The 12405-nt window shown below is 49.0% G+C and overlaps 1 protein-coding gene across 1 annotated transcript in view; it reads right to left on the reverse strand.

Annotated features, from left to right (window-relative positions):
- Positions 1–12405, reverse strand: part of LOC107120633 (unconventional myosin-Id-like) — a 196059-nt gene that overhangs the window by 146374 nt on the left and 37280 nt on the right. The window contains exons 7-8 of the mRNA XM_015423368.1: positions 4090–4313; positions 1413–1557 (exon numbers count right to left, since the gene is read on the reverse strand). Of these exons, the coding sequence (XP_015278854.1) occupies positions 1413–1557; positions 4090–4313 (369 nt within the window). The remainder of the gene's footprint in view (positions 1–1412; positions 1558–4089; positions 4314–12405) is intronic.

Consider the following 12405-nt stretch of genomic DNA (forward strand, 5'->3'; position numbering starts at 1 on the left):
CCCGAGCATTGGTGCCAGCGAGGCGGCCCCGCCAAGCTTTCTCCCGCCCCCCGCCCCCTGTGGAGTCAGCAGCGAAGCCTTCTCAGAGCGTTCCCTGCCTTTTGGGGGGATTTAAGTATCCCCCCTATAGTTTTTTTTAACAGTTTTTAGATTTTTCTGCACATCTAGGGAATGGCCCAAATGTGCAGGAAAATCTCCCTGCCCCCCAGGCGCCCCCGAGGTGCAGATTTAGATATCCGCACGTGGGGGGCGCCTTGGCTATTAGATATATAGATACCTTGCTTTTCTCTACCCTGAGAAGTCTCAAAGCAGCTTACAACTGCCTTCCCCTTCCTCAGGAGGTGGTGGGCTCTCCGGGTCCATCTGACAGCAATGCTGAATCTGTGAGACGGAGGGCAGGAAGGGTTGCCTCAGTGCGTAGTTCTTGTGGCCCTTTCTTACACGCCCAGGGAAATGCTGGTTGCCTCTCTGGGGTCTGGAAGCAAATTTTTCTCCAGGCCATTTTGGCCAGGGATCCTGGAGGTTTTTTGTCACCTTCTCAGCGTGGAACAGCGGTCACTGTGGGTGTGGAGGGGGAGGTATCTGTGTATTGCCTGCATTGTGCCAGGGGTTGGACTAGATGACCCTGGAGGTTCCTTCCAGTTCTATGATTCCATGATTCCTCTCCCCACAACAGGCCCCCCTCTGAGGTAGATGAGGCTGAGAAGGTTATAAGAGAACTGTGACTGGCCCAAGGCCACCCAGCAGGCTTCATGAGGAGGAGGAGGAGTGGGGAATCCAACTGGCTCTCCAGATTAGAGTCCGCTGCTCTTCACCACGACACCAGGCTATTGGCTTGTTGGGCAATTCTGACGCTTTTCCCCTTTCTTTCTTGGTAGACCTGTCGGTTTCCAACTGAATTTCAGCTATAGTTGGAACCCACCCATCCGCCGCACCCCTTACCCAGAAGCAAAACTCTTCGCTCTAACATCGGCCACAGCCAGGAAAACTGCCGCTGTTCTTCCTGACTCTCAAACGATAGGTTAGCAATGTAGGAATAGATCTGAAACCCTGTCTCTGGTCCTTTTAGAACAGAAGACCAAATCCCTAAATGGAATACATATGTAGAGATCTGTATACACTGCGGTTGTGTATTCTTAAGTTGACCCCTGCCTCCTCTAAAGACTTTATTGGTTTGGGAGCAGGATTTAGAAGAATCACTTTGATTACAGACTGAGGAGAGAGGTTTAGGGCGCCAAACAGAGATAAAGTGGGACGAGGATTAGAGATCAAAGAGACAGAGTGCTCTCCGTGAGACGCTAACAACTTTTGACAGCTATCCCTAACTTGCGTGTTATGGCATTTGCATTGGTCTGGTTTCAAGGGATTTGGTTAAGTGGAATTTTTTTTCTCTTGAATTCAGCTGCACTTACTGATGCCATGTAGTCCCCGTGCCAGGCTCTGTGAAGTCCGATATCAGCTCGGTGGCCCTTCAGCAGTTCCATTGCAGCCACCTTTGCCCTGATCTGAGGAAGGTCTTTTGGGGGGATACTCTTGATCAGTTCGTGTGCCCTCCATCTGAAAAGCAAGGAGTGGGACAATGCATACATCAGCCAGGCCTGGGAAATCAAGAACACCTGGTTTCTCCATTACAGTAGTTGCTCACATCTTCATACAGGGTATCTTGCAGGTGGAGGGCATACTGACTGCCTTACCATTGGTTGACATGACTAGAAGTGAACTTGGACAAGCTTTGTCCTGTGGTTACCATGTCCTAAGAACATCAGAAGAGTCCTGCTGGATCAGAACAGTGGTCCATCTAGTCCAGCCTCCTGTCTCACACAGGGGCCCACCAGTTCCTCTGGTTGGCCAACTACAGGACAATGAGTCCAAGGTCTTCCATAGTAAGAACATCAGAAGAGTCCTGCTGGATCAGAACAGTGGTCCATCTAGTCCAGCCTCCTGTCTCACACAGGGGCCCACCAGTTCCTCTGGTTGGCCAACTACAGGACAATGAGTCCAAGGTCTTCCATAGTAAGAACATCAGAAGAGTCCTGCTGGATCAGAACAGTGGTCCATCTAGTCCAGCCTCCTGTCTCACACAGGGGCCCACCAGTTCCTCTGGTTGGCCAACTACAGGACAATGAGTCCAAGGTCTTCCATAGTAAGAACATCAGAAGAGTCCTGCTGGATCAGAACAGTGGTCCATCTAGTCCAGCCTCCTGTCTCACACAGGGGCCCACCAGTTCCTCTGGTTGGCCAACTACAGGACAATGAGTCCAAGGTCTTCCATAGTAAGAACATCAGAAGAGTCCTGCTGGATCAGAACAGTGGTCCATCTAGTCCAGCCTCCTGTCTCACACAGGGGCCCACCAGTTCCTCTGGTTGGCCAACTACAGGACAATGAGTCCAAGGTCTTCCATAGTAAGAACATCAGAAGAGTCCTGCTGGATCAGAACAGTGGTCCATCTAGTCCAGCCTCCTGTCTCACACAGGGGCCCACCAGTTCCTCTGGTTGGCCAACTACAGGACAATGAGTCCAAGGTCTTCCATAGTAAGAACATCAGAAGAGTCCTGCTGGATCAGAACAGTGGTCCATCTAGTCCAGCCTCCTGTCTCACACAGGGGCCCACCAGTTCCTCTGGTTGGCCAACTACAGGACAATGAGTCCAAGGTCTTCCATAGTAAGAACATCAGAAGAGTCCTGCTGGATCAGAACAGTGGTCCATCTAGTCCAGCCTCCTGTCTCACACAGGGGCCAACCAGTTCCTCTGGTTGGCCAACTACAGGACAATGAGTCCAAGGTCTTCCATAGTAAGAACATAAGAAGAGCCCTGTTGGATCAGATCAGTGGTTCATCTAGTCCAGCCTCCTGTCTCACACGGGGGCCAACTAGTGCCTCTGGAGGGACAACAACAGGGCACAGAGGCCAAGGCCCTCCCCTGATGTTGCCTCTGAAGCTTCTGAATGTGGAGGTTCCCTTCAGTCACCATGACCAGTAGCCACTGAAGGACCTGTCCTCCACAAATCCATCTAATCCTCCTTTAAAACTGTCTATGCCTAGGGCCATCACTACATCCTGTGGCAGTGAGTTCCACATTTTAATCACTCGTTGTGTAAAGTGGTGTTTCTTTTTGTCCACCCTGAATCTACTGCCCATTGGCTCCACTGGATGCCCTCAAGCTCTAGTATTTTGAGAGAACAATGGAAGTTCTCTGTCCTCTCTCTCTCTCTACACTGTACAAAAGTTTATAACCCTCTATCAAGTCCCCTGCTTAGTTGTCTTTTCCATTGCAATGTCCCAGGCTCTTCCGCCTTTCCTCATCGTTTCCACTGTGACTTCCTCCAGTGGAAGTCACACTGGTTGGCTGCAACCCACAAAGGTGCCCGGTAGGTACTGAGGGACATGTAGAGATGTAAAATTTCTGGAAATTTTGAAGCTCGGAAAAAACCCCGGGTTTTTTCCAGTTTTTTTCGGGGGGGAACGGAAATTTTCGGAAAAATTGAAAAAAATGCTACATTAGCATTTCTTTTGTCTTTTCCAGATTGAAAGTCATTCTGTTACTTTAGGAACATAAAATATGACTATGGACATTTTTACTTGGCATGAAATTATCACAACTAGCCTATTAAAAATATAGTGTGTCCCAACAATTATTACAAACAGACTACACACACATGCAAAAACAAAACGGAAACCTTTTTCTTTTCTTGTGACAATAGCACCTCCTCAAGGAAGAAATGAGTCTTGTTCTTGCATTGGAGAGTTCAGTTTGTAACCTAGGAGTTGCTTGTCCTCAGTGCACAGAAATTAGATCAATCTGATACCATATATATATATATATATATGTGTGTGTGTGAAATGATTTGGAAAATATCTGAACACCTTGTCTTAAAATATTTTATTCATCATGTTAATTTTCTTTTCTTTTCTTTTTTCAATTTTTCCAATTTTTGGGGGAAAAAACAAAAAAGGCTTCAGGAAAAAAACAAAAAAAACCCTGTTTTCCCCCCCGAATTTTTTCGGGGTTTTTTCCGGGCCTTCACATCTCTAGGGACATGACCGTGCTTCACAGTGCTAGCAATGGCTTGCTGCAGACCCCCCCTTACCTGTGGTAGATGGACTGCAGGGCCTCTCCAAACCTCCACAGCACTTTCGGAGGGCTGGGCCACTTCACGTGTTTGCCGTACCCCTTCATGGACCTCACGTTATGAAACCGCCGGGCAACCTCCCGGATGTAGGATTTGACTTTGTACCGACGGTAGCACTGGATGATCTTGAGGGCAGCCCGGGTCCTCTTGTAGCGCAGGCGGGCCAGCGTGCCCCTCCACACCTACAGGAGGGGGAAACAGAAGGGGTTTTTAAATGCTAGAAACAGCACGGCAAGGCAAGGCTGGGAGTGGCACCCTTGTGCAGCGCAAAACCCCCCCCCCCCACATTTGTTGCTGTAAGATACAGAATGCCCTAATGGGCGCTTTCACACAGGCTGATTAACGCAGGCTCAATCCAGTCCAGTGACCGTTTGGATTTTGCCATTTCGCACAGTAAAATCCAGTGGCAAATTGCACTGAGTGGTTTTAACGTGTGTTACTTAGTGCATGTGAAAGAGACTACATGAAGGGAGCCAGTGTTCCCTCTAAGCTGAGTTAGTGTGAGCCAGCTCACAGTTTTTTAGCCTCTGGCTCACACATTTTTGGCTTCGCTCAGGAAGGATGGCTCCAGAGCAAACTAATTGATGCAGCAGCCAAATTGTTTGCTCACAACTTTAATGCCGGTAGCTCACAAAGTAGAATTTTTGCTCACAAGACTCCACAGCTTAGAGGGAACATTGGAAGGGACTGGCATTTTTGTTTGACTAAAGGTTGCCAGACCTCAGGTGGGCCTAGTAACAAATAAATATGCACTGCAAAAACCCTTTAACAAACTAATGTGTTCTATTTATGGTCATCATTTAGTCAAGTGCATAGTGTATCATCATTTCATCCTAGTCAGGTATAAATATTCATTACATTCAATAAGCAATAACATTCAGTACATACAGATTGCTAACTACCAGACAATTTTGCATCAGCGTTTTAAAAGCCAAGCCCCAACGGGAGTTTCTAGAATTATAAACCTGCTTCTCCTTGCATGAAGTCTTCCAAAAAGGGGGACAGCTTTCTTAATAGTTGTATGGATGCTTTTTGCCGGTCCTACAAAAGACACATTGTGCAGCTAACATTCATGGACAGAGTACTCCTATCATTCTCAAAGCTGTATATTTATTTGTTACTAGACTCTCCTAACACTGCAGCTTGGGTTGCTTCAGACCCCAGGTGGGAGCAGGGATCCCCTGATTTCGTGATATGCTTCCATGCCATATCAGAATGCAACAGTAAGGCGTTGGGTGAACGCTGTAGCAAACAGGGACATCAAAGGAGCAAAAATAACGCTCCTTGTATTATTGTTCATATAGCGTTCAGTTGGAGGCGAATATAAGGGCAGAGGTCAAAGGCTTCATGGAAAGGTGGGCCCTAGCCTAGACAGCTGTAAAGAAGATTACACAGGTTCCTGGAGGATAGGTCTATCAACAGCTACTAGCCTCCACATTCAAACGCAGGTAACATCTGAATATCAGTGCCAGGAAGCAACACCAGGAGAAGAACATCAGGCCTCCATTGTCCTGTTGTTGGCTCTCCAAACTACTGGTTGGTCCTGTGTGAGGCAGGATGCTGCGCTAGATGGACCACCGGTCTGATCCAGCAGGGCTCTTCTGATGTTCTTCTTTTCCAGAAGCTGTGCCACTAGAATTCCATCCGCACCTCCTCCAGAAGGAGATATCACGGCTGTCGTCACAGGGACCATCACGAGAATGGGCTCCCTCCTCAAATGGCCTCAAATCACTACATCTGGTTTGTGAACACCTGCCTGTGTTAGGGCAATATTTTGTTTCTTCTTATGCAGAAAATGAAAAGGGTCATTTCCTTTCATCTCACTGGGCTCCCTGGACATGCATCAGTTCTTCTATTTGCACTGTGGATTAGTTAGTCACCCGAGGCAATTCCCAACCTGGCCATTCGTTTTATGAAGCTCATGCAAAGAAGCATTTGCTCCCACACGCTTTGCGGAATTATGTCAGGCCAGGAGAGGTCAAGAGAGACATGCCGCTGAGAAGGGAATGAGAAATGGCATTTGCTACTGCCAATTCTGAAGGAGAAGAGGGTAACTATGAGCCTTTTTGGAAAAGGAATATCAGATCCTTTTCTGTCTCATCGACCACTGTCTTCCCTGAAGAAGCATCCAGAACAGCCAAGTGTCCTATATATACGCGAGTCACTAGAATATAACCCTATAGCTTAAAAGTATTACGCATGCGGGCTATATCCTACCATATTAAGAACATAAGAACATAAGCCAATGCTGGATCAGGCCAATGGCCCATCTAGTCCAACACTCTGTCACACAGTGGCCAGGAATACCAGGTGCCATCAGGAGGTCCAGCAGTGGGGCCAGGACACTAGAAGCCCTCCCACTGTTGCCCCCACCCCCCCAAGCACCAAGAAGACAGGGCATCCCTTGCCCCAGACCGAGAGTTCCTATAAGAACATAAGAGAAGCCAATGTTGGATCAGACCAATGGCCGACCCAGTCCAACACTCTCACACAGTGGCCAAAGATACCAGGTGCCATCAGGAGGTCCACCAGTGGGGCCAGGACACTAGAAGCCCTCCCACTGTTGCCCCCCAGCACCAAGAAGACAGAGCATCCCTTGCCCCAGACTGAGAGTTCCTATCTATACCTTGTGGCTAAGAGCCACTGATGGACTTCTGATCCATAGAAGAACATAAGAGAAGCCAATGTTGGATCAGGCCAAAGGCCCATCTAGTCCAACACTCTGTCACACAGTGGCCAAAGATACCAGGTGCCATCAGGAGGTCCACCAGTGGGGCCAGGACACTAGAAGCCCTCCCACTGTTGCCCCCACCCCCCAAGCACCAAGAATACAGAGCATCCCTTGCCCCAGACTGAGAGTTCCTATCTATACCTTGTGGCTAAGAGCCACTGATGGACCTCTGATCCATAGAAGAACATAAGAGAAGCCAATGTTGGATCAGGCCAGTGGCCCATCCAGTCCAACACTCTGTGTCACACAGTGGCCAAAAATACCATGTGCCATCAGGAGGTCCAGCAGTGGGGCCAGGACACTAGAAGCCCTCCCACTGTTGCCCCCACCCCCCCAAGCACCAAGAATACAGAGCATAAAGCAAGGTTCTTGCTCTACATCTGGGTAACCAAAATGAGGAACATGCATAATGGATGGGGACTACACGTCTGGGTAGCAGTGTGTGTGTGTGTGAACAAGATCTTGGGGTACGGGCGTACCGAAAGTTAAATATGAGCAGCCAGTGTGATGCGGCAACAAAAAAGGATAATGTGATCTTGGGGTGTATCAACAGAGGCATAACATTCAAATCACAAGATGTCATAGTCCTGCTGTACACTGCATGGGTCAGGCCGCACCAGGAGTGCTGTGTGCAGTTCTGGAGGCCTCACTTCAAATGGGATGTGGACAGAATGGAGCGGGGGCAGAGGAGAGCGACGAGGATGATTGGGGATGATTGGGGGCCTGGAGACCAAGCCCTACGAGGAAAGGCTGAGGGACTTGGGAATGTTTAGTCCGGAGAAGAGGAGGTTGAGGGGGGACATGATTGCTCTCTTTAAGTATTCAAAGGACTGTCTCTTAGAGAAGGGCAAGGAACTGTTTCTGTTGGCAGCAGAGGAGAGGACTCACAAGAATGGGTTTAAATTAAGGACAGGAAGGTTCCGGTTGGATAACAGGAAAAACATTTTGACAGTAAGAGTTGTTCAACAGTGGGATCAGCTGCCTAGGGAGGTGGTGAGCTCCCCCTCACTGGCAGTCTTCAAGCAGCAGCTGGACAAACACTCCTCAGGGATGCTCTAGGCCAGTGATGGCGAACCTTTTAGAGACCGAGTGCCCAAACTGCGACCCAAAACCCACTTATTTATCGCAAAGTGCCAACACGGCCATTTAACCTGAATACTGAGGTTTTACTTTAGAAAAAAACACTCATACATTAACTTAAGATGAGCCAAACAAAGTAAGGAAAGCAATCCCAAAGGCTTTCATTGACTTAAAATTATTTGGCAGAGAATTCTACCCTTTAATGATGGTGTGGGCCTGGCTGGGGCGATGGCACACGTGCCCACAGAGAGGGCTCTGAGTGCCACCTCTGGCACCCGTGCCATAGGTTCGCCACCACTGCTCTAGGCTGATCCTGCATTGAGCCACAGGGTTGAACTAGATGGCCTGTAGGCAGGGATCATTTCGTAGAAAAAGAGGTGCAGGAGCTCATTAGCATAACTCATTAGCATTACTTATTTGCATATGCCACACCCCCTGACATCATTCGAAGTGTGTCAGAAGGCAACACCCACTGCTCAGGCTCCACTGGACTGTTTTGGATTGCTAGCTATTGGGGGGGGGGGATCGTGCAGATCTGCCCTCGCAGAGGAGGGAGAGCTTGTACCTGAATAAAACTTGGTCTTAAAGGTGCCTCTGGACTGTTCTGGACCAGGGGGCCGGGGGGGGGGGGGCTCTGCAACTTACCTGGCTGCTTCTTGCTCTGACTGAGGGCTGCTGGGAGCAGGGGGTGGGGCTTGTTGCATGTGCCCGCCCCCTGGGCTCTTTACTGCCGGAGCTCCGCTCCTGTGTGCTCCTGCAGGAAATGACCCCTGCCTGTAGGGGCCCTTCCAACTCTGTGGTCCCATGATTCTATGGTATTTGCTGTGAGTTGTATTTTTAACTTCTTATGCCTAGAAAAGGCCAGAGTAATGAACTTTTAAACAACAAATGTTGACAGCGCTCTCTGGTATAGTGGGGGTGGGGCTCTCCATTCTGAGCTTTGCCGCCTCTGTATTCTCATGGTTAATGCCCTTCTGTTTCTTCCTCCTAGAACGTGTGTCTTGTAAGTGCTCAGGGGCCCTTAGCGAAGGGAACTCTTACAGCCGTGACAGCTTGGCTCTGAGGGCTTGCCCTTGATTACAGATGCCCTCTGTGGCTTCTGCCCTCAGGCCTGCCGGAGCAAGGTAATTGGACTCCAGAGGCGACTGTGGGCAGACTGTCTGATGCTCCTTCGGGGGACCTCGCCCCATGCATTTGGCCGGCCTCTGCATAGCTGCAGGAGCCGCGGCTGCTTGTCATCACATGCCTCATTGGCTGCCAGGGTAGCTCTTAATAACGTGGCGTCTGGGACTCCTCTGCTTTGGGGGGAATTAAGGTGAATGCTAAAACCTCACCAAAGTCTAGCTTGTTTTCAAAATCTACAATAATGTTGCAGATGGAGAGGACTGGGTGAGAGCTGTTGCTTAATTTCAGGGAGAAGTCGCTAGCCCTGCAAAATCCTTTGGTATGTGGAGAAGTCAGGCCAGTCGAGAGTATGGTCGAATCTGCATTTGTCTTTCCCACTGGTGTCCCAGCCTTCTGACACCATCTTTTAAAAAGCTGTCTACATTTGGTGTCATTTTCACGCCTCAACGGTGCTAGCATACTTTTGCACATCTGCATATGTTTATTGCCCTTCCGTGGCAGCTCCATTGTCATTGCACCTCCCCACTGCTTTAAAAGAATCTTCTCCAAACAACACTCAAACAATCCATTGGTATGTGGAGAAGTCAGGCCAGTTGAGAGTATGGTCGAATCTGCATTTGTCTTTCCCACCGGTGTCCCAGCCTTCTGACACCGTCTTTTAAAAAAGCTGTCTATATTTGGTGTCGTTTTCACGCCTCAACGGTGCTAGCATACTTTTGCACATCTGCATATGTTTATTGTCCTTCCTTGGTGGCTCCGTTGTCATTGCACCTCCCCACTGCTTTAAAAGAATCTTCTCAAAACAACACTCAAACAAGCATAGAGAAAGACGGCGTCACAGCAGCACGAAACTGATTAAAAAATGCAAATGCAGATTTGACCTAAATCTCTCATTTCAGCGGCCCCCAAATCCAAGGGGGAAACAGGCCCTGGGTGTTGCTGACCTTTTGTCTTGCCAGAGGCTGTTCTTGCCAGAGGCCAGGGTTCTTTTTAATGGGCATGGGCAGTCGGAGAAGCTCCGCGAGGCAAGGTTCCTTGGCAACACAAATGTACCTTAATTACAGAACAGAAAACAGTCCGCAATTTCCATAAAGACACAGTTTCTCACTTCCACGATCCCTGTGGTCGCTGGGGGCTTCCTACAGCAACAGCTGTTCCGAGCAGCTCCAGGTCTGCAGCAATGCTCCCTCTAAGCTGTGGAGTCTTGTGAACAAAAATTCTACTGTGTGTTGTTGTTGTTCAGTCGCACAGAGTCCGACTCTTTGCGACCCCATGGACCAGCTCACGCCAGGCCTTCCGGTCTTCCGCCGTCCTCTGAAGTTTGCTCAACTTTATGTTCGTTGCATCTATGACACTGTCTAACCATCTCATCCTTTGCCGTCCACGTCTACTTTGACCTTCAATCTTTCTACTGTGTGAGTTACTGGCATTACATTTGTGAACGAGCGGTTTGGCTCCTGCATAAATTAGTTTGCTCTGGAGCCATCCTTCCTGAGCTGAGGCAAAAATCTGTGAGCTGGAGGCTAAAAAACTGTGGGCTAGCTCACACCAACTCAGCTTAGAGGGAACACTGGTCTGCCGTGAAGCCCACTCACTACAGCTTACGGTTTTGTACTTTTCAGCCTGTTCAGGTTCAGCCTCTCAGTATAAGTGACACCTGGCAGCCATGCCGGCTTGGGTTAATACATGTGTTTGGGACTCTCTTTAGCAAGGCTGAATAAGTGTCTGTGCGTGTTAAGGGCTGTCAAGTCACTTCCAACTTAAGGACATAAGAGAAGCCAATGCTTGTCCAACACTCTGTCCAACACTCTGTCACACAGAGTGGCCAAAACCCAGGGGCCATCAGGAGGTTCACCAGTGGGGCCAGGACACCAGAAGCCCTCCCGCTGTTGCCCACTCCCGAGCACCCAGAAGACAGAGCATCACTGCCCCAGACAGAGTGTTCCACCCATACCTTCAGGCTAACAGCCACTGATGGACCTCTGCTCCAGATGTTTATCCAGTCTCCTCTTGAAGCTGTCTCTTCTTGTAGCTGCCACCACTGCATGCAGTAATTCATTCCACGTGTTAATGACTATTTGAGTGAAGGACTTTCTTTTATCTGTTCTTCTCTGACTTACAGCAACCCTATGAATGAATGTCCTCCTAAACGTCCTCTCGTGAACAGCCTTCCTCAGGTCTTGCAAAGTGAGGGCCTTTGTGTGAGGGAGTCCATCCATCTCCTGTTGGGTCTTCCTCTTCTCCTGCTGCCTTCCACCCAACAGCAATGCGGATTTTGTGAACTGAGGCAGATCACGAGAGGGAGGGCAGGAAGGGTTGCCTCAGTGCTTAGTTCTTGCGGCCCTTTCTTACACGCCCAGGGAAATGCTGATCGCCACTTTGGGGTCAGGAAGCAATTCTTCTCCAGGCCAGTTTGGCCAGGTGTAATGTATCCAGTCCAGACAAGCCCAGAGACAAACGCAGAGCTTCGCTCCAAGAGACAATGGACTATGCGGATCCTAGCCCGCTCCAATCAGGGGGCTAGGTTCCCGGCCGAGAGCCAATGGGACTCTCGGCCATTGTAAATAACCTATAGGGAAGTAGGGGTGTGTTTTGGGTGGCGGTTTCTCAGGGGATATAAGCCGGCCTGTGAGCTGGCCAAATTGGTCTTGTTCCAGATAGAATAAAGTATGCTTTGCTCAAATCACTCTCCGTTTGCGTACTTTTCACCAGGGATCCTGGAGGTTTTCTGTCATCTTCTCAGTGTGGAACAGCGGTCACTGCAGGTGTGGAGGGGGAGGCATTTATGAATTTCCTGCCTTGTGCAGGGGGTTGGACTAGATGACCCTGGAGGTCCCTTCCAACTCGATGATTCTATGATCCAATTTTCCTAGCATTCTTGTCTTTTCCTGTGAGTCCTGTCTTCTCATAATGTGACCAAAATACGATAACCTCATTTTAGTCGTTTTAGCTCTCTAGGGAGAGTTTAGGCTTGATTTGATCTAGAACCCCACTCATTTCACTTTTTGGCGGTCCACGGTATCTGTAAAACTCTCCTCCAACACCACACTTCAAAGGAATCGGCTTCCTTCGTTGTCCAGCTTTCATACCCATACATAGTAATGGGGAATACTATGGCTGAATAAGTCAGAGGAAGTAATCTTGCAGCCGGTTTGGTTATGGAACCTGTTGCCACAATGTCCATGGCATAAGGTCACCTGACAACACCTGTTAAGTCGCTCACTTAACAAAGTAGTCGGAGAGTGATTCAGCAAAGATTCAGCTTTATTCAGCAACTCAAACACAACTCCAACACGGATCAACTTCTGATAGCCAGAACAGCTTTTACATTGCAGCTG

This window comes from Gekko japonicus, unplaced genomic scaffold (genome assembly GCF_001447785.1).
Source record: "Gekko japonicus isolate JY-2015 unplaced genomic scaffold, Gekko_japonicus_V1.1 scaffold1434, whole genome shotgun sequence".
NCBI classification, from domain to species: Eukaryota; Metazoa; Chordata; class Lepidosauria; order Squamata; family Gekkonidae; genus Gekko; species Gekko japonicus.